The sequence below is a fragment of the Girardinichthys multiradiatus genome, chromosome 23, assembly GCF_021462225.1.
Source record: "Girardinichthys multiradiatus isolate DD_20200921_A chromosome 23, DD_fGirMul_XY1, whole genome shotgun sequence".
In the NCBI taxonomy this organism is placed as follows: Eukaryota; Metazoa; Chordata; class Actinopteri; order Cyprinodontiformes; family Goodeidae; genus Girardinichthys; species Girardinichthys multiradiatus.
Genome location: NC_061815.1, coordinates 27,493,348 through 27,514,766, shown reverse-complemented (window position 1 = coordinate 27,514,766; position 21,419 = coordinate 27,493,348). Strand labels below are relative to the sequence as shown.

General features: G+C 38.2%; 1 protein-coding gene across 10 annotated transcripts in view; it reads left to right on the top strand.

The window, feature by feature from the left end:
• Positions 1 to 20,859, top strand: part of LOC124860724 (serine/threonine-protein phosphatase 2A 55 kDa regulatory subunit B gamma isoform) — a 32,426-nt gene extending 11,567 nt beyond the window's left edge. For 7 of the 10 annotated variants that reach the window (XM_047354253.1, XM_047354251.1, XM_047354250.1 and 4 more), the window contains 8 exons: positions 5,175 to 5,272; positions 5,433 to 5,598; positions 8,342 to 8,454; positions 8,960 to 9,137; positions 9,800 to 9,964; positions 12,584 to 12,753; positions 17,783 to 17,874; positions 19,001 to 20,859. In XM_047354253.1, coding sequence (XP_047210209.1) covers positions 5,175 to 5,272; positions 5,433 to 5,598; positions 8,342 to 8,454; positions 8,960 to 9,137; positions 9,800 to 9,964; positions 12,584 to 12,753; positions 17,783 to 17,874; positions 19,001 to 19,295 — 1,277 coding nt within the window. In that variant the 3' untranslated portion in view covers positions 19,296 to 20,859. The remainder of the gene's footprint in view (positions 1 to 5,174; positions 5,273 to 5,432; positions 5,599 to 8,341; positions 8,455 to 8,959; positions 9,138 to 9,799; positions 9,965 to 12,583; positions 12,754 to 17,782; positions 17,875 to 19,000) is intronic. The other 3 variants (XM_047354257.1, XM_047354256.1, XM_047354258.1) reach the window with 2 other exon arrangements.
• Positions 20,860 to 21,419: the final 560 nt, after the last annotated feature.

Sequence of the window (21,419 nt, the reverse complement as noted above, 5' to 3'; positions counted from 1 at the left end):
AAGCCAAAACTTACATTTTTGTCTCGTCTGAGTATCTAACTTATTCAGGAGTAGTAGAGTAAAGGGGGATGAGCACTCTTCACAACCATGCACTTCTTCGCATTGGTTTATCTCAAAACAGGAATGAATAGGATTGCAAGGCACTGTGGTTTACTCTTAATGAGCCATACTGGAACCGGTAGCTACCTTTGAGCAGCAGCAGCGACTGTTTTAAGGCTTTTGATCCAGACAGCAGCCATCTAAGCCAAGCTTTCCTGTTAGTTTACCAAGCTTTGATTGTAGGAAAATGTAAAGAAAAAAAAAATACACAATAGTTTTAGGGAGTTTATTGTCAATTCCATTGTTACAATAATTGTAAATTGAAACATTTTGTTTCCAATAGCTTGACACATGTCTTTAGAATTTCTACATGTCCACATGCATGTGTTTACACAGATAATAAAATAACTGAGCTGCTGTCCCTTTAACACGTTCCTTTTCTTTTGAGCATCTGTGTGTTTTTCTGTGTGACTGGGTCGTGTGTATTGATATGCAGTGTGTGGGCTAATGCACTTGCAGTCACGGTGCGTTCCGTCAGCTTCTGCAGATTGACAGTTTTTCAGCCAAGCTTGCTAATGCTGAAACACTGTTTTTTCGCATACAAATATAGCTGACCTTCTGTACCTTACAGCACAAAAATGATTCCCACTCTCAGGCCCCTTGCACGTTCAAATATGGTGTACCAAGTACCAGCATGATTGTTTTTAATTCGTAATTGTTCTGTGGTTCTCTTCAAATGATGAGATCAAAAGAGACAGACGGGTGTGAGGTTTGTGTGTGCGGAAGAGGTAAACAGAGGATCACAAAGATGAAGAGGGTGGAGTTTGAGAACAGACACAGTGTCTGCTCCATATTTTATTTAGCTGCATTGCTCCTCCTGTGGTTTTGCTTAGTTGAGCCCTTAGTTATCTTTCTCGCACAAAGAGCGTCGAGAACACACTTTTTTGCCTGCAAGAGTGGACTCAGGTAACCAGGCTTGCACTTATCAGTGAGATTCAGTCCATGCATGCGTACTGTTGTGTGTATGCTCCATCCCTTGGTGGTAATTTAGCAGCATTTTGGATAGTGGACAAACACTGCAACAGTGTAATTATGTCACCGTGCTGTGTCCTCCTGCGAGAATTAGAGTGATGAATCTCACTTCCTCCTTCACCACACTTCTAAATACGGCAAACCGTTATGAGTACTGCAGCCACTGGTTTGCTCAGCTCGTTACCGTGGCAACCCATACTTACCAGTGGAGGACTCCTCTTCCCCGTTTTTTTTTTTTTTTTTCCTACCACCTCCATCCTAATGCCTTTTTAACTTCTACCCGCCATTCCCACCTGTCCCATTCTTCCACCCGCAGCATCACCACCAACATGTACCCCCTTTCGGTACATTCAGGCTGCCGGTTACTTGTGGGGGGGTGGGGGGGGTGGGGGGGTGGGGTGTTGAGAGAAGACAGAAGAAGAGAGTGAGAGAGATTTTTGAGGCAAAAAGTGAAATCTGGGGGGTATAAAATTGGAGATTGCTAAAGAATGTGTGGAATATGAGATCCAGAAATATTGTAACACAGTACTGTAAAACATAGCAAAAAAGGCAACCAGTTATAGGGTCACTGTGTTAAGATGAACGTGAGTAATATTGTGTTGGCATAGAGAGGGAAGATGAGTCCCTGCCTCCACTCATCATAAAATCTCTCTCTCTCACCTCTCCTCTCTCAAAGCCGTGACGAAACAGGCTTCAGCTATGGCTCTGAATGAATACACTATCCACACTCTATTTTTATTGTAGACAAAGCCAGTGAGGACATGTCCTTATCTATCAAAACCAACCTTTGTGGATTTCCAAAGCGAGTTGCAGCAGGTCAACAACAATAACTTTTTTTTTTTCACTTTTACAGTTTAGAATAACTAATGACATAGAAAACAAAGACATCAAATGTACACTAGACACATTTCTAGGCATCTTGTTGAAAACTTCAAATTAGATTTGACAAAAAAGCACACTCATTACCACACAACATTTTTCACAAAACATAAGGACATTTGTGTTTGGTCGTTTAATTATTCATTGTGACAATTATTTTTCATAATAAATCTTAAACTCTTAGAAAGCCTGTTTGTTTGACATGAAATTTTGCAACAATTGTTAAAAATAATGTATTTGTGGATTGAGCCGCAGAGTTGAGTTAGTTTGGTTATCCCTTTGTAAAACTTTGTCAATGCCAAACAGCTTTTAATGGAGGCAGAGTGATGGTATGGGGTAGAAAAAACCACGCCTTGTCATCACTGGAGGTAATCTTAATGTGGAGAGATATTGAGATGACATCCAGCAAGCAGGGGCAATCCCATATCTCCACTCTTAGGGACCGAGCTCCATCCTGCAAGATGTTAACGCTCACTGCTACAGAGCGATGTTTGGAGAAGGAGGAATGGCCTGCCTGCTGTCCCGGCCTCAATCCCCTTGATCACAAGTGCAATTAACATTAGCCCGTTGTTCATTCCAAAGTGACCAATACAATGCTTATATGCAACCCTAAAGCAGTATGTGACCAACCTGACGACCAGCATGAGGAGGTGCAAGGCTGTTGTGGCTGCGTACAGTTGTCCCAAAAAGCACTGAGAACCCTGTTTGTTAAATGAATAAACATTTAAATGAGCAGCATGGCTTGTGTCTTCAACCTTCAGTCATCCAATCTAATAAATGACACTCAAAAAGAGTCAATGGCAGAATAAGTTAAAGTGAAATAAACAGGATTGTCAATGGTTCAAGATTATTTGCCAAAAAGAGCTATCACAACAAAGAAATAATCAACCAAACACACATTTCTGCACTCTCTGTGCAAAGTTTATATTAGGGGTGTTTTTTGGGTATGGAAGATAAGAAACATGCAACCAAAAGCACATTAGGCATGTTGTTAAGAAAATGAGCGACTGTTTTGAACTAAATGTGTGTCGTAAAAACTTTAAAATGGTGCAATCCAACATTTTCCATGACAAACATCTATATTGGTGGCAAACAGATACAAGAAGCTACATTAACAGATATTAATTGGCAGTAAAGATGCTGTTGTCAAATATTAAAGCGGGGGGTAAGTTTGGTTTGAGTTCAGTTTGCGTATTGGGTTATAAATAATTATGACCAGCAACATAGAACTGTAATGCTGCGCCACTAACAAAATAGTGTACATTTTAATGACAATGTTTTTCATGCCTTCAGTATTTACTACAACAACAGAGCGTGTGTCTTGATCCATTAAATGAGTTTAAAAGAGCTGGATAAAAAATAAATAAATTACTAAACATCTGACTACACACAGGGGAATACCAAAGGGACAGAAAGTAGGGAGAATAATGTTGCTAGTAAAAAAAATTTGCTTAATAGTAACCCCAAACCTATTTGATCATGAGCTTATATCCTCTATAAAAAACAAAATAAAACAATTAAACATTACCAGATATATATAATAATTGAAGGCATTGTAATGTCTTTAAAACTGTACAGCTTTAGACATTTCCAAAATGTTTTGTCACTGCTCCACCATAGATAAGCAAATAATAATGCAAATTTAAGTTTTAATATGGAGTGAATCCTGTGAATGCATTGACATAAGGAAAGACAATCCATGAAAATGCAGGGCATCTGTGCATTTTTTTTTGATTGCAATGATGATGGAGAGTAAACAGTCATCACCCTGGTGATTCTTGACATTATTTTGTATTTGCAAGTGCGCAGATGACAAATTTCACACTTAATCGCTCAGCTGACATTAGTAAAAGGAGTGATTATCTGTTCATCTGTGATTTGCAAAAAGAATTAGGTTGAAGATTACACAGTAAGATTATCGTGGGAAGAAAAAACAAGCAAAACTACAGGAATAAACTGATTAGAATCATGTTGATTGTCTTTTCTAAGTTGATGCTCTGTTGAAGAGTCTATAATCATAAATATATAATCTCTCCCTCTACCTGTTAGAAAAGCTTTAACCATTGACATTGTTTTCTTTCAGAGTAGATTTGACTTTAAATAAATGTAATGGAAAAACTGAGATCTTTCTTTTTCTGCTTATCATGTCATGTTAGACAAGATTGATCATGTAAAACATGGAGTTAATACAATAGTGGTTATTAATGTGTTTACCCTATATTGAAGAACTGTTTTAGAAGGTGCACCAAGATCCAGCTGGTAAAATAAGTGATGAACATGTTAACATTTTCCTCAGTTTAAATATCTCTAATGGGACTATAGGCATGAAATTCATACCAGACACCAGCAAGGTCCCAAGTAATTCAAATATGCAAAGCAAATCAGTCCACAAAGGGGGATACTGAATGGACAGAAAATGGGGAGTATTGAACAGACAGTAATGTATTAAATACTTTATGATGATAACAACTTCAAGACTTTTCCCATATAGAGAAACTAGTCACATGTATTGTTTAGGTGTGATTGTGACCCAGTCTTCCATACAAACTGTTCTGGAGGTCCTTTCTATCTATCCTTTCATCTGACCAGATTACATTCCCCCAGTATTTCACTAGTTTGTCCAGATTTTCCGCAGCAAACGTTTGACAAAATTTAACATGCTATTTCTTCAGCAGTGGAGTCTTGCGCAGTGAGTTTGCATAGAAAACACTGCGGTTGAATGCTTTATTTATTGTTTTCATGGGAAAACCTGAACCACCTATTTCCAGGTCTTTCTGAAGCTCTCTATGAGTGCACCTAGGCTCTTGAACAACTCTTTCAATCTTTCTTTAGAGTCCTCTTTCCTCAATCCTCTGAAATCTTACAAGGAGCCACTTGGTGACACTGCTGTCCAAAGATTAAACATCGGAGGCAATTTAGAGCACAAGATGAACCCATATGACATGGCAGTACTGTGTGCCACTGCCTCTGTGTCACACTGGATGGCAGCTAACACCTTTGCATACTGTGAACACCTTTGTTTGCATGCTGGTTTTGTGTTGATTGTATAAGCAATCTTTTTTTTTTTATTAATCTCATATTGTTTAGATTTCGATAAACATTACACAGATGAGTGATGGTGTGTGGTCAGTCAGTTATCTGATGCCTATCATCTCTGTCTCTTTCTCTTCCATTTTTCTTTCAAACTATATCTCTTCTTTGTTTCCTTGTTTTGTTTGTTCCAGCGGATATAATCTCCACCGTAGAGTTCAACCACACAGGAGAGCTCCTGGCCACAGGGGACAAAGGAGGCCGTGTGGTCATCTTTCAGAGGGAACCAGAGGTAGGAGCACGCACTAATGGTCTGAACAGATAGAAAAGACTTTGGTACAGCAGTAACCGTCTTTTATTCCAGCTGCTGTATCTTCATATCAAGGATACAATCAGCGATCACCTCAGTCATGTCTTTTCCCCGTCATTTTTTTGCATTTTATTTTTCATAGAGTAAGAGTGAGCCATTTTCCCAGGGAGAATACAACGTATACAGCACCTTTCAGAGCCATGAGCCCGAATTCGACTACCTTAAGAGTCTGGAGATTGAGGAGAAGATCAACAAGATCCGATGGCTGCCTCAGCAGAATGCCGCCCACTTTCTCCTCTCCACCAATGGTGAGAACAAAGAACAACCCACTCCACATCCCACCCCCAAAACAACAGACACATATTAAAGAAGCCAGGGCTCATTTTTAACTAGAGGTGGGCGATGCAACAATATTAGGTTAAAAACTTTAATATGTTATATGTAATATGTTAATATTAGGTTATAATGGAGAACAACCTTCTGCCAAAGTGGAGAGATCCTGACATCATCTATAGGTAGAGCATTATGATTTCACTTTTGGACGATGCTCAAAGTGAGCACTAAAGGGGAGAGTGTGTTGGCCGCTGCAGCTCAGTTATTTACTCAGGAAAGTATTTTAGGGGAAGCTCAGGGAAGCTTTTTACAACATAATTTCAATTTAATATCTGAGGGGGTTATGTTGTTACTTTCATAATAAGTGGTAATTAGTTTTCTCTACAAAAACAGTAATTAAATTAATCTAAAAAAAGTGTAGGTCATTTGTTCAAAGTTTGTACATTAACCATGTAATTTGGTGGTTTTAGGTTAAAAGATGTTTTTACTTGTTAAAACATGGAATTGAGAAAAATACATTTGTGAAAATAAAAAGATAATAATTTGGAAAAAAGCGAATTGGATTTAATAGGGCCCTGTGTCAGGAAAATCTTATAGTTGTTCAATGTGCTTATACAAATAATGCCTTTTCTTTTTCTTCTTTTCCCTTAGCTTCTTTAAATTACTTTTACAGAGCAATGTTGCGTTATACCTGAGTGTGGTTTCCATTTTTTAATTATAATCTCGGTTTTGAGTCTGACTAAACAGTTTAAGGACATCTTATGTTTTAAACTACAAGTTAGGGAAAATTGTCGTATCTGTTTAAAATCTGTTCAAAAATTTCTTAAGTGGTGCAGGGGTAGAGTATGCGACCCATGTATGGAGGCTAAAGTTCTCGATGCAGCCGGTTTGATTCCCGGCCTGTTGACCTTTGCTGCATGTCTGCCCCTCTCTGTCTCCACTCCATTGCCTGTCGGACTACTTATAAAATAAAGGCCATTGTCTTTGGATTAAAGGCTTTGTTATGTGATACTCTTTAAGGGCCGTGTTTTTATGGAAATACTGCTAAAAATATTATTATAATTTTACCTAAACAAATAATTGTGTCATGATGCTTTTGCCACATCGCCCACTTTTAAACATGAATGAGCATTTGAAAAAATGTAACACACTTGGTTTCACAGAAGTCAAGTAATTGCTAAACGAAAAGGTCATTAACAGCTCTGGCAAATAAAGCTGATGAGGCTCATTTGATTCTGTTTGATCAACACCTCTGAGGTTTTAATTTTGAAAAACTAATAAAAACAGATTTTGTTTTTCAATTATCCAGTTTATTATATATAAATGTGGTTTATTTTCTCTTAGAGCTGCGAGTTTGTACTGGCTGAATTTCAGTATTTGTATTTGTTTGAGGTTAAAGGTTGGATTTATTTACATATTCTATTTAGGTTTTTTCTGTCAGAGGGAGATTTTTCTTTACCCTAAAAATGATGAGTGACTTCAGAAATCTAAAATTGCATTAGCATCCAAAGCTTGTGATGCTTGGCAGAGGGGTCTGGATTTATATTCTATATGCCATGTTTACGGCTATAGGGTAAGATCTATAGGTTTACCCTGAGAGCCACATTATTGATTTCTTCTAGTACTGTGTTATTTATGATGGAGGATATGAAAAATGTAGGAGCTGCTTCAGCAGATTAGTGCTGAACCTGCTGTCATATTTTCCAGTGTACTAGTATCAAGTGCATTTGAAAAACATGACCATCTTTTCTATTTCTGTGGAGTCTTTTGTTTTTTCAGGGCTTATCAAAATATTTATAAACTATTATATTATATTTAGTTTTGAATTAGCAGATATCAACATGTAGATGCCGTCAGTACTTTTCATTATGATGGTTTATAGCTATGTAGTTATCAAAACACTCTTATGAAGACACCATGTGCAATGGAACAAAAACATCTTACAATGTTTGGTGGTTAAAATTCACCTTAAGCTTATAGTACAGGTCAAACACTCTTAATTTTATTGCTGCAGCAAATCATTGGGTAAACAATGCAAGACATTTGGTGAGTTTGGTGAGCGATTTGCGGATGTCATCAGATACTTTGAACATAAACACATAAACACTAAAAAACATTTTCTTACCTCAGATACTTCCTACTTGCTCTTAACCGACACCCATTGTTGCCTCAGGTCAGGTTGCTTTCTTCCCTAAAGTTATATGTCGCTACCGTGATACAAACTGTAGGGTGCCTTTTACTAGATAATTTTATCTTGTATTGTTTCTTTCATTAAAGCAAATATTTTGCACAAGACTTGTTTGATAATCCTGTGGTAAAACGTGATTCAGATAGAGAGCACTGTTTAAGGTGGGTGTGCAGTGCACATTCTTACTGTTTTGCTATGCGTGGTCTTAGGGAAAGGTAAAAGTGCTCACTCCATTTTTTATGTGCTGTCGATGAAAAGCTTCATATGCAATTATTACATTTCCACAAGAATGATTTTTATGTTGACAAAACGATTGGCTTTAAAAAAAATTCTACTCTGATATGATGCTGCAAAAATTTCCATAGCTCAAGAAGATCCATGCAAAATAATAGGAGGAAAACTAAGAAAATACCTCCAACATACCTGTATGGGTCTGTACACATCATTGTGAGAAAAATTAGATTTTATGTGGCTTTTTTTTTTATAGATTCCCAGCATAATTTGTCCATTCAAACTGGTCTGTTTTCCAGATAAGACCATTAAGTTGTGGAAGGTGAGTGAAAGAGATAAACGACCAGAAGGCTACAACCTGAAGGATGAGGAAGGTCGCATAAAGGATCTCTCCACAGTCACCTCTCTGCAGGTATCAGTTAATCTCATCTCATCTCATCTCATGTTATCTTATCTTATCTTGTTGGTTGGATAGTTGGGCAATGAAACTAGGTCAGTAGATTTAGCTGTGCTTGCACGTGCAAAAGTGGGTCAGTAGCACAAGGTACATGAGTAAGAGTGACTTTATGGGGGAGGTGGAATCCCTTAATATGAGCAGCTGCTTCAGTTGAACATTTGCTCTTAATCTAAACTATTCAAAGCATTAGATTTCATATCAGGATTTAGATTAGCTGCAAACTTGCAGAGAAGTTAAACAAATTCAGCCTAAAAAGACAAATTATTGCATTTTCAATTTTTAGTACAGACTGCAAGCTTTTATTCTATAATTGTTTTATTTAAATTGACTGAAACATTAAATATTAATATGTAATAGTATTTTTTTTTTCTTCAATTAAACGAATCTGCTATATCTTGGCAATTTTTCTGCTTTTAAGCAGAGAGAAGGGACGTAACGCTGCTCCGCCTTCTGATTCCAGGTGCCGGTCTTGAAGCCCATGGACCTGATGGTGGAGGTGAGCCCCCGGCGAGTGTTTGCCAACGCCCACACGTACCACATCAATTCAATATCGGTCAATTCGGACTACGAGACCTACATGTCCGCGGACGACCTGAGGATCAACCTCTGGCATCTGGACATCACTGACCGCAGCTTCAGTATCCTTCAGTGCACTCACACACTGTAGGCATCAAGGCAATACAGACTCCCGCAGGCACACACATAGACACAGATTATAAAGCATATACTCATACTTGCATGCTTACAAATTTCTAATAATGAACCCCACCCCCACACACAGACACATAAAAACTTCCACTGTGCAAATCCCACTTTGTTTAATAGATTATTGCATAAAGACCCACACACTTGGGGGGAAGGGAGTATTATTGTTGAGGAGTGAAACTATATCCTAATGAATAATTTAGAAGCTGCATAAATATTCCAGTCCCTTTCTGGGTTCTAATCCAGGTCAAAACACAGAATAGTCACATCCCAGACCCAGACAGGATTTATTATTAGTTTATCTGAATATGGAATTACATTTCCCACAACAGCAACTCCCCTCAAGATATATTTTTATTAGCTTGCTACATTCTGCTTTATAGTATATGACGTGTGTTGGCTATGTTTACATTAAGGTTTTGCTAGACCTTCTTGTGGATTATAAAATAACTTAATCTAGTTTCTAAGAAGATTAATGGATATTTAAAATAAGTAAATTCTGCCAAATAAAGCATAAAGTTGTCTTGGAAATGAATCGCATATCTTATGAAAGTGATTTTCTGCTTTTTCCCTGAGCAACGCCTCTTTCTATCAGACATTGTGGACATCAAACCAGTAAACATGGAGGATCTGACAGAGGTGATCACAGCTGCAGAGTTTCACCCCCACCACTGTAACCTGTTTGTTTACAGCAGCAGCAAAGGAACCTTACGCCTCTGTGACATGAGAGAAGCAGCGCTGTGCGACAAGCACTCCAAATGTGAGTATTCCTGCTGAGACACATTGAGATGTTACTATGTGTTATTCATCTTTTCCTTTACCACGATGGTTTTTAAAGCTACATTTTTTTGCTCTTAGTGTGTTTGTTTCAGTTTGATTTTGAGTGACAACATTTCTACAGTGGTTGATTTCTTGAGACTTCTAGAAAACTAAAAGAAGTTTTTATATTTATATATATATTAATACCACTCTCTTTATGTTTTATCGGTCCAAACGTGTTCTCTGACCAAGGTTTGGACCTACTGATAATCTCTCTGACTGTTCAAGGTGCATCAATATTATTCTCATAATGTTCTAGTGACCTTCTTGCTGAAAAACCTTTGGGATTGCTTAGTAGTGTAGAAAACAACACATAAAACGCTGGCTGTTCCAGTCTTAGGTACTTTTAGAGGCTTTCTAAAAAGGAGGAGCAATCCTAACAGAAACTCATGAATCATTGTTAGATTGTTAGATTGGACGTACCATAGATTGGACGTACCATATTTAGACCAGTTTCCTTTATAATAGTTGGCAATGAACAAGAAAACAGTGCAAAAATATATCTATAATCACTGGGTTTGCACTTTAACAGGTCCAAATGTTTATATAGAGGGATGCCTGACAGAATTTAATGTAATTGATTGTTGTTTTTTAATTTTAAGCTGTGGGTACATTTTGATTTTGTACAATTGACAACAATAAAGCTCAAAATACTTCACGTGAGATGATGTCTACAATTCAGATTTTTCATTAGATGTTTTTGTGGATGAATTTAGTTTATTTTGACATATTGGCAACGTCAACAATTTCACGTATAGTGTTTTAAAACATTTCAAATAAAGCTACACTTTATTTTAATGTCTTTTTTTGGCTAAACTAGAATAAATGGCAGTGAAATTAACAATTACTGTTGGAGCAGAGAAATGAACATGATTTAACATCTCAAAACAACAATCTAATCAAAACTAGCACCACCGACAGGTTTAAATTACAGTTGGTTAAAAATTACGTTTTATTTATTGCAAAATACTTTAACAATGGCTAAATCAAAATGGCCTGGATCCACAGATAAACATTATAATCACTTATACTTTGGTCCTACTATTTCATATTGGTCTTGTGTTCCGGTAGCAAACTAAGAGTAAATAGTTTCAGCATTGCCTTTCAACCATGCCATATGTTATTTGCTCTCTAACTAAGCCAGGCTGCTAAGACAGTGCATGAGCTTTGCAACTTAGTTATCGTATATATTGCACTTAGACCCCACTGCTACAAAATATACATAAATGTCAGACAAATATCTCAGTAATGACTCAATAGTAATCTCACATAATCTCATGCTATGCTGTGCAGATACTCTCTGTGCAGTGATTAAGACTCACTCACCTCAGCATTTTGAATACTTGAAGTGGCTCCAAACGACAGCAGTCTGATCTACTTTCTGATTAATTCAACTAATAATTATTTAACCACCTGGGGACGGTCATAGAGTATACCGCATTGATATGTTATCCCCAGATGTACAAGGGATTATTAGGCACGGGAAAATTTTTTTGATGGTGACTTAAAGGCGAAAATTATGTGGTGCATGTCTTGTGGTAATGGCAGAGTGTAAATTTTACACCCTTTTTCCCAGTACACACCAAGCATACAAAACAGGGATGCATCAAAAGCAACAGACAAGCGTCATAGATAAAACAGGTTTGGTGTTTCACAAAAAATACCTAATTTCTTCCGCTTTAGATGCAGGTAAAATGTGTTTTTAAAATGAGTGGTAAAATAAGAAATGATTTGACACAAGTGTCCAGGTGACACCAATAAACGCTTTGATGCAAATCCATCTATTATTTTTTAAGGAATCTATACAGCAACCACATCGAATTAAATTAGTTTCCTTGAGTAACGTAACTATTCTTTCCAATCCCTTGTTTACTTTGTGTTTAGTTTTTTGCTTAATGCTAGACTGCTAAGAAAGACGGAAATCACTTAAGCTTTCAAAACATGGGTATATTAGCTTTTAGCTCAGTAGTCTTACGTATTTTACCCTTAAGTAACTGCAAATAAAAATAACTAATGCAGCAGATCCTATTTAAATCGAAGTTTTACTGGAGTTTTACAGTTTACAGTAGTACATATTGCATAGACTGCAAGAAAGCCTATTTAGTTGATCTATGTATTTAAGTTTAAAGTATAGGAAATCTGCCAATATGTTACCGACAGTGTGGAAGTGCTCTGTACTTTATCTGACATAGCAGGTTGGTTATTTGTAACATGAAACAGTATTTCATAAATCTGCCTCCACAAAGGGACACAAATCAGTTGATGGTAGATTTAGTTTTTAGGGCCCCAAGGTACCCAAGCTGTATTTTTATTGCCCCTTTTCTTTCTGCTGAAATGTTTGCCATTTGATTTACAGCTCTGACCATGAGTCAGTGCTGCAGAGTTCCTGCACAAACCGTGCTTATTTTGAAGCTAGAGCTTTTATTTTAATTGGCAAAATTATGTCCTTGAAAGCATTCCTTTCACCATAACTCATGAGAGGAACCCTTTTATCTCTAGACTAAAGTAAAATACTTGTAGTATTCAACTTTTACTCCTGTATCTCTCCCACCTTCTGCAGTGTTTGAGGAGCCTGAGGATCCTAGCACTCGCTCATTTTTCTCTGAGATTATCTCTTCTGTGTCAGATGTGAAGTTCAGCCACAGCGGTCGCTACCTGCTCACTAGAGACTACCTGACTGCAAAAGTTTGGGACCTCAACATGGAGAGCAAGCCCCTGGAGACATACCAGGTGTGTGTGACCAACGATGTGTGACAGGCAGGGAGATAGTATACAGTATATACATAGCAGGGAAAATAAGGATTGAACATGCCAACTTGTTTTCTTGAATTGTTTAATGTTATTTCCAAAAAGAACTGTCGACATGTAGGTGACACCATGTGTCTGTAACAATCCAAGTAATCCACAATTACAAAGAAATCAGAACAAAGTAATCCATAAATTGAATTAACAGAATGAACATGCATACAATGTATATCATGTATTCAATACTTAGCCTTTTTTTGATAAGATGTCTCCTGCATGGAGAAACTAGCTGCATGCATTGCTCAAATGTAGTTTTGGTCATATCTGCCAAAGAAACTTGTCTTTAAATCCTGAAGGTTTTTGGGTCCTCCTCATTGCTCTTTGACCTTCAGGGTTGTTTTTTAAAAGATCTTCAATCATTTCAAATTGCTTGATTGGCAGAGCCATTCTAGCAGCTTGATTTTTTCTCTAAAATTAATTGAGAGTTTTCTTGGCTGTGTGTTTGGGTCTACAGTTTTGCTGAAAATTTACCCTAGTTTCATCTTCAGAATCATATGAAGAAAGTCTCAGTAAACGTCTTCTTTCATCTTGCGGATTATTACACAAAGTTTTCCAGCATCATATGGTAAAAAATGTCTCCAAGCTTTGGTATTGTTTTCTTGGGGGTGATGTATAGTACCAGACCTCCTCCAGACTTGGTGTGTTGATTGGCATTCAAAGAGTTTTTTTTGATCTCATCTAACCAGAACATATCCTCCCTGTAATTCACTGGCTTGTCTAAATGTTCTCCTGCAAACCTTAAACAAGCCACAACATGGTTTTTCTTCATCAGTGGAGTTTAGCGTTTTAAACAGCCTGTAATATACGCCGTCAGTAGACTAGACATTAGACCAGCCGGTATCAGTTTACATTGATTGGTGGCAGGATTTCTTTCTAAATACTAAGTGATTTGCTCTTGCTGTCTGATCATCATAGACAGCAGGAGCATTCTTCATACGAGATTTGGTCTTGTTACTAGAAATATTTCACACTGGCACAAAGGGGAAATTCAGGGGAGACAGGACATATAATATAAAACAGAGTTATGTTTACTGGATAAGTATTTAATTTTGCAACCAGATTCTTTTACAAAGCAGTAAATGTCAGCAGTGTGCACACTCAGTCCCTGTAAAGTTTAAGGTTTAAGGCTTAAACCCTAAGGACAGAAATTCTGTATTGAAAAACAAGCTGTACTGATAGAAAGCCTCCAAAAAGTCTGGTTCATGTTCACCATCTTATTTAGAAATATCTGCAAACTTTTAGGTTGTCTGATTGTGTTTTAAAACAGCTGAAAAAAGGCTGCAAAACCTCATCTCCAAGATTAAACTTCATGATAAGGTTTTCCTTAGAAGTTTATTCCTAAGATTTATGCACCCTAACTTGTTTGCTCTGCTGCTGGCTGACTAATGTTGTGTTGCTGCCATGCAAGATAATATGCAGAGTTTGAGAAATCAATCATAAGGCAGAAAATTCTCCTCACATTTCCACAGTCCTAGCTAATGATAACATCTTTCCTTTCTGGGAAATATTAACGGAATTCCGGCTGGAGTAAGCTTCTTGCTGTTGTCAGCTCGTTTGACAAATGCAGAGCACTGGATGTGGGACAATGATTAAAACAGCTTTGCTTGCTTTTGAAATACTAGGTTGAGAAAATAATCTCTTCTTTCAAGAGTAAAGTACAAATACAGTATGTGTCATTTCTGTTTGCTTGACAAACAGGGTCACACAAGTTTTTGTCTATCTATAATGAGCATCCGATGAGTGTCCTAGTATTCCTGTGGCAGGTGTTTAGCTGGACATGTCTGTCTGCATGTAGGCCTGACGTGTGAGGGCCCCTGAAGCAGCCTCGAGTGGGAGGCAACGACGCGCTATAGCTATTTATAGGCTGCAGAGCCTCCACTCATAAAGTAAAGTGGGAAGGAGGGATACCTTACACAGTGGCTGACACCTAGATCTGCAATGCAGCACAGAGAGGGGGGAAGTGGGGGAGAACAGGGGGGAGAACCAGGGTGTGGGATGGGAGGCAGACCGGGGACGGTGTAATGGAGTGAAGAGAAGAACGGGTAGTGTAAAGAAAAGGATGATGGAGCAAGAAGATGGGAAAATTGTGTAGTGATAGCTGTATTGTTGTAATTACTTATAAACATAGCTGGGAGGTGCAATAATGGACAAACTCGGGAACAAACAGCATGTGGGTTAGAGTTACTTTATTTACAGGATTTACAGGGAAGCAACAAATCACAAATATCTAGAGACGCACCAATCAGAATTTTGTGTTTTATTTTGAATCTCCACTTTTTGCAAAGCTGTGACCTGCTAATTTGAGCCGATTCTGATTTCCTATTAGAACTACGATGTAAGAAGACATAAGAACAGATTTCACAGTATGTTTTTCTAGTCTTCATAACAACAACGATCATTAATTAAGTTGAATTGATGTCACGCTCTTTGTGAGACAAAGGAGCCAGTGTAAACAGGGTTTTACTATTATTTTAAAAGATCTGAGTTGATGTTTTCACATGGTTGTAGCATCTTTTGTTTGTGATAAGCACGGATAGCGATACTGAAACACTCTCCCTGTATATTCTTAGAGATCTTTACCAAGGGTTTTCCAAAAGCTACCAACATTTTCAGCATGTTCCATGACAGACAGGAGCTGTGAAAAATTCTAGTGTAAAATACTTTTGTTAGGTACTCTATGTGAGGAATGTAATAACTTTTGTTTCAGCTCGTTTGTTAATTTATTACAGGATGAATGTTGCCGATTACCATGTTGCTAAATTAGACATTTGTCTTTATATGACAAGCACTTGTAGCCGAAACTTGATTTGGGATATTTTATGTTGTAATGTTGAAAGAATAACATTTTGATTTCATCTTCCTCAGTGTATGAGGATTAAAAAGGCACAGCTGCAATCAGCAGTCATGTTTTAAATCTGATCTACCATGGATTATACAAAAGCTCTGCAGAGCTCCTATGCAGTCTGGAAAAGGGTGGAATTGGTTTTATGTCTTTCCCAGGTCTAAATATAAAAGTTGCATCCATCCACTGGCCTTTCTGTCTTTCTATTATTCCTCTTTACATTCTGTGGTGGCTGCAGCTTCCTTATTTAAATCATGACCACTGTAAAATATATAAAGTAAATTCATACTGAACCTTTTAATTTATACATACACATCTATAATATAGTTTAAAAATGAATGAAAACTCTGCAAAACAAGAATCTGTAAAACTATGGAGATTTGCTGTGAAAAATGTGTAGGAACACTGTATGTATTAGTAAAAGCTGAAATATTATGTGTGCATTGGGGATGCTGCAGCATAGAGGCCCATGGGATGAAAACATCGGTAAATGCAAATCTACAACTGATCTGGTTATAAAAAAACACAGGCTTGCTTAGCAGGAAAACGTAGGACATTACTATCAAGAAGACATCTAAGTTATTTACCAAAGTCATCAGGAGACCTTGACTTACTCTTTTAAGAAGCACTGTAAAACTTCCTTAGAAAATTAGTGCCATGTCTATTAAAATCTTTATTGGCAATATGCTCATAGAAACATAACGTATAGGATTAAGCCTTTGACATTTGAAAAAATACATTTTGTCAGCAGTTTTTTCACAAAAATTATTTTGTCGCATCTGACTTCAAAACCTTTCTCCCCACATAAGCAGACACATCGCAAACGGTGCTTTCACTGTAAATGGATAAAGTCAAGTAGAAGTTGGCAGTGGAATAATAAGCAAGGACAAGGAGGTAAATCAGCAGCTGAAGATTAGGACAGAAACCATATTATCCAAAGTAAATGTCTGATTACCCAAACCCTAAGCTGAAAAAGAAGCACAATAACCTAAGAAAAGCACCAGTAGGAAGCTTTACATGTTTATTTTTTGCTTATAGCAAGCATTTTATGTTTGCTATAAGCACAAAATGCTTGCACTTTTCTGCCATTATGTCAGATTTTATAAGAGGAGAAAACAAATAAACAAGTCATTCTACATGACTCTCATACGTCAATATAATGAAACAGAACAAAAAATTGCCAAAAAATATATACAAAAGTATTTCAGAGCTGGAAGAAGAAAAGGAAGAAAAAAGTCTCCAGCTCCAGCTGACATTGTCCCTTTTGGCCCTTTGTAGAAAGGCCTATTGGGAGAAACAAAATGTCCCAGGAAGTGATATACAAGCACAAAGCGACCTCGGCTTGACCGTTTATTGATTGCAAGGTGACTGGCTGCTGACTTTATGCAGATTGCAAAGGGTGTGGATGGGATGCACAGCGCGGCGGCTACAGATTTCAAACACTTGCATCACCAACAGACAGAGTACTGGACCGGACAGGTCAAATGGAGGGAAAACAGCTTGTGTGTGTGTGTGTGTGTGTGTGTGTGTGTGTGTGTGTGTGTGTGTGTGTGTGTGTGTGTGTGTGTGTGTTCCTGTCTTGGCATCACAGTGAGAACCATTTTCCCAATTTCACCATCAAATTGAGGACCGTTTGTACCAAAGTGAGGACATTTTGCTGGTCCTCACGACCTATTTTGCTAACGGTTAGGTTTAGGACTAAGATGTGAATTGAGTTTAGGTTAAGGTTAGGGTTAGGCATGCACTGGTAATGGTTAGGTTTAGGGTTGTTGTCAGGGTTAGGTCATAGAAAGGGTTGAAAATGACTGAAAATCAATGGAAGTCAATGGGAGTCAACACATGGTCCTCACTACATATAGCAAAACAAGTGTGTGTGTGTGTGTGTGTGTTTGTGTGTGTGTGTATGTGTGTGTGTGTGTGTGTGTGTGTGTGTGTGTGTGACTGAAGTTGTGAAAAAAGCTTTGGATGTTAATGACTTGAGTTGTGTGGGAGTTTATGTTACAACTTGACCAGACTGATTTTCCCGTCTGTGTCTCCTCTGAATCAGTGCCCCCGAGTGACGCAGCTTTGTCCTAGTCTAATATTTAATTGTATGTTTGTGTTTTCCTCCAGGTACACGATTACCTGCGCAGCAAGTTGTGCTCCCTTTACGAGAACGACTGCATCTTCGATAAGTTTGAGTGTGCCTGGAACGGCTCGGACAGGTAACTCACGCAATGTGTTGTAGAACGAAAACAAAAAGTTGTTTCTAGATGTTCAATGCCGGTGGTTTTCATATTCACTCACTGTAAATGTTCATATAAAAACGTTATAGGTTTATTGAATATCTTACCTATCTACACACAAGGCTACAATGTTGGAGGTAAAATCACTTATTACAGCCAAGTCTGGAAACCTGTTTTGCTAGGTTATTTTAAATATGTAAGATGTATGTTCTTGAAACCAGACACTCTTTAGTTGAAAGGATTACGAGACAGTCTTGCTCCAGGAAGCAGATATAGTGTCACGTTACAGCCACTCTAGTAGATATAGGTCTTGACTTTGACTAGACCATTGTAACACATTAATATACTTACATCTGAGGCATTCCAATTACAGTGAGCCCTGAAGTAGCTCACTGTCCCTACTAAAGAAAAGCATCTCTACACCATGATGGTGCCACCACCATCCTTCCTGGTGGGTTTGTGCATTTGCAGAGAGCACAACTAATAGTTGTTTTGTCAGCTGATTGTATCACCTGAGCTTGGATCTCTGCAGCTCCTCCAGAGTTACCATTAGCCTCTTGGCTGCGTCTCTGATTAATGCCCTTCTTGTTCTGTCAGTTTAGCTCAGGGGTGTCGAACTCCAGTCTTTGAGGGCTGGCTTCCTGCAATTTTTGAAGAACACCTGAATCAATTATTTAATCCAGGTGTTCTTCAACACACCTAAATCAAATAACTCGGTCATTAGCAGCTCTCTGTAGAACTTATTAACATGCTGAGGAGGTAATTCAGTTGTTCGATTCAGATTCGTTAGAACAGGGACACATCTAATAGTTGAAGGACACTGACCCCCGAGGACCAGAGTTTGACACCTGTGGTTTAGGTAGACAGCCATGTCTTCAGAGGTTTTTTGTTGAGACACAGTCTTTCCTTTTTCTGGTTGAGGAATGTAACGGAGCTCCATCAGATGTTCAAAGTCCAGGATATTGTTTTTGTTAACCTAACCTAACCTGCGGTGCTTCTTGGTCTTAGTGATGCTGTTTGTTCACTAAAGTCCTTTATTTAGGGGTGGCAGAGTAGTTTAACAGGAAAGAGAATAATAAGTCTTCTGTTTTCCTTTTTTGTCCAGTGTGATCATGACTGGTGCCTACAACAACTTCTTCCGAATGTTCGACCGCAACACCAAGCGCGACGTAACCCTGGAGGCATCTAGGGAGAGCAGCAAACCCAGGGCCGTCCTGAAGCCGCGGAGGGTCTGTGCCGCCGGCGGGAAACGACGGAAAGATGACATCAGTGTGGACAGCCTGGATTTCACCAAGAAGATCCTGCACACAGCTTGGCACCCCAACGAGAACATCATCGCCATCGCCGCCACCAACAACCTGTACATCTTCCAGGACAAACTCAACTCCGAGATGCACTGATGAAGGGGTGTCGGCAGCGGGTCCAAACAAGTTTACAAGCTAACATGCAACTATGCTAGAATGTACATTAACAGACTCAAACAGTGGCCCACAGAACCCAGGAAGATGCCTAACGCACACAGTCAGAATGCATACACACCTCCTCAGCCTCCCACAACTGAATGGGGTCCAGTCGGGGTTAAAAAAGGGAACTGGCTGGATGACGCAATGGGTTATTAATTGAAAATTGTCCAAACTGTGTTTATTTTTATTGTTATCCTGTGGATTGTGGGTAATCACAGATCAGCCTGTGAGTGGGATCAGATTTCCTCTCAGAGTGGAAGGACGTTTCAATTTCTTTGTCTTTTTTTTTAAAACTCTTCAGGCACTTTTGCTTTCTTCATCTCCTCTCTGTAAACGTGTGCTCAAGCAAAGCCTATTCTTATCCCCTTTGCCCACTGTTTTGTGTAAAAATGGGGCATTTATATAACTGTGTTTTTCATTCCAGATAAGACGCTCTGTTTTTGTAACTTCTTGTTAAATGTTGATGACAAAGGTAGATCTGGTTTATCAAAATGAAGCGATGTGTGCGAAATGCTAGGATGAACCCCGTGACTCTCCCCTCTACCCAACTGCACTGGATGCCACCCTCAGAGGGGTGAAACATTCACAGTCCTGCAGGTAAAACCAGACATTAACAGACAAAATCCGTAACAACCAAGAGTGTGTTTAAGCAATGACTGTTTTCCTTTTTTGCCGAAACACATCCAAACGTATCCGTTTGTGTTTTCTGCTTCTGATCCAGGGCTGTCGTGTGTGCTGCTGCTTCAACACTGATTACATTACACTCAGATAAGCAAAAAAGTAAAAAAAAAAAAAAGTGAATAAACATTTGCAACAATCAAGCAAAAAGATGCTGCATGTCCAACAGATTTACTTTATAAATTATCTGTCTGACTGACTTGGCTGCCTTCTTTAAAATGTTTAGACCTAGCTGTAGAAAGGCTTCAGGGGGCCTCAGGAGGAGGCCCCTCGCAGCAGCACGAGCCGCCATAGATGACCGATGACCTCCTGACTTTGTGTCCTCGGATGCTGAAGCATGTTTACTGGTGTTCGGTTTGTACACATCCATTCTGAATGAAGCCGTCCACAAATCAGTGAAAACTGAGAACCAAGAAAAATAGGAAATGTTTCAGATTGTTGTACCTTAAAATAATAACAAAGACTTAAAGCGGCCTCAGTGGTGTCTGTATATAACAGTTGTTTCTGACATGTATGAGGATTTGTTTTGTCTCAACCAACCGCGGACTTGCCTCTAAAGCTACAGCGGAGTGATGGTACTTTAATCTCTTCGGCCTTCCTCACTGATTACTTTTTGGATGTGCAGAAGCTTTTATTTTTTAAAAGACAGACATTTCTTTATTCGGAACATGTGTTGGTCATACTCCATGTCTTTATCAAATACAGTTGATTCACATATTTTTGTCTAAATACATGTTGACATAATTGTCAAATGGACAGTTATAAATAATGTTAATATGTTTCTTTCCCTTTTTTTTTCAATAAAGGATTCAACAAAATTGCACCCAACGAGGATACATGTGTGATTTTTGTTTTCAGATAAACGGGGCTGGAAATGTTGCACCCTGTGTTCATTTATGTAGACTACAGCGCCACCTAGTGGTTGAACATCGTTATTACATGTGGATGTGAAATCGTGCGTCATTGAAATCACAAATCCGCAAACAACTTGTAACATTACTGGGAGATTTATCGATATCACTGAAACAATTCACATAATACGAACTTACTGATACATCGTTTGTTTATATATTGTATATGTATATATATTATATGTATTTATTTGTATACACAACATATTTGTGAAGTCGATCTCAAAAGTGAACACATCACTGCTGAATGCAGAATTGTGTGATGTAAACAAAATTAGACAAAGATTATTTAAAAAAACATTTTTCACATTTTACATTTGTTCTTTATAATATCAACTGAAAAAGTGAAATAAGCTTGAAAGAATGTGCAATAACCTGGCTGCAAAAGTGTCCACACCCTGAAAGTTTTTTGATTCAGTTTCAGCATTCGAGTTCATACCTGCCATCAGTTATGAACTACAGTTGTAGTTTG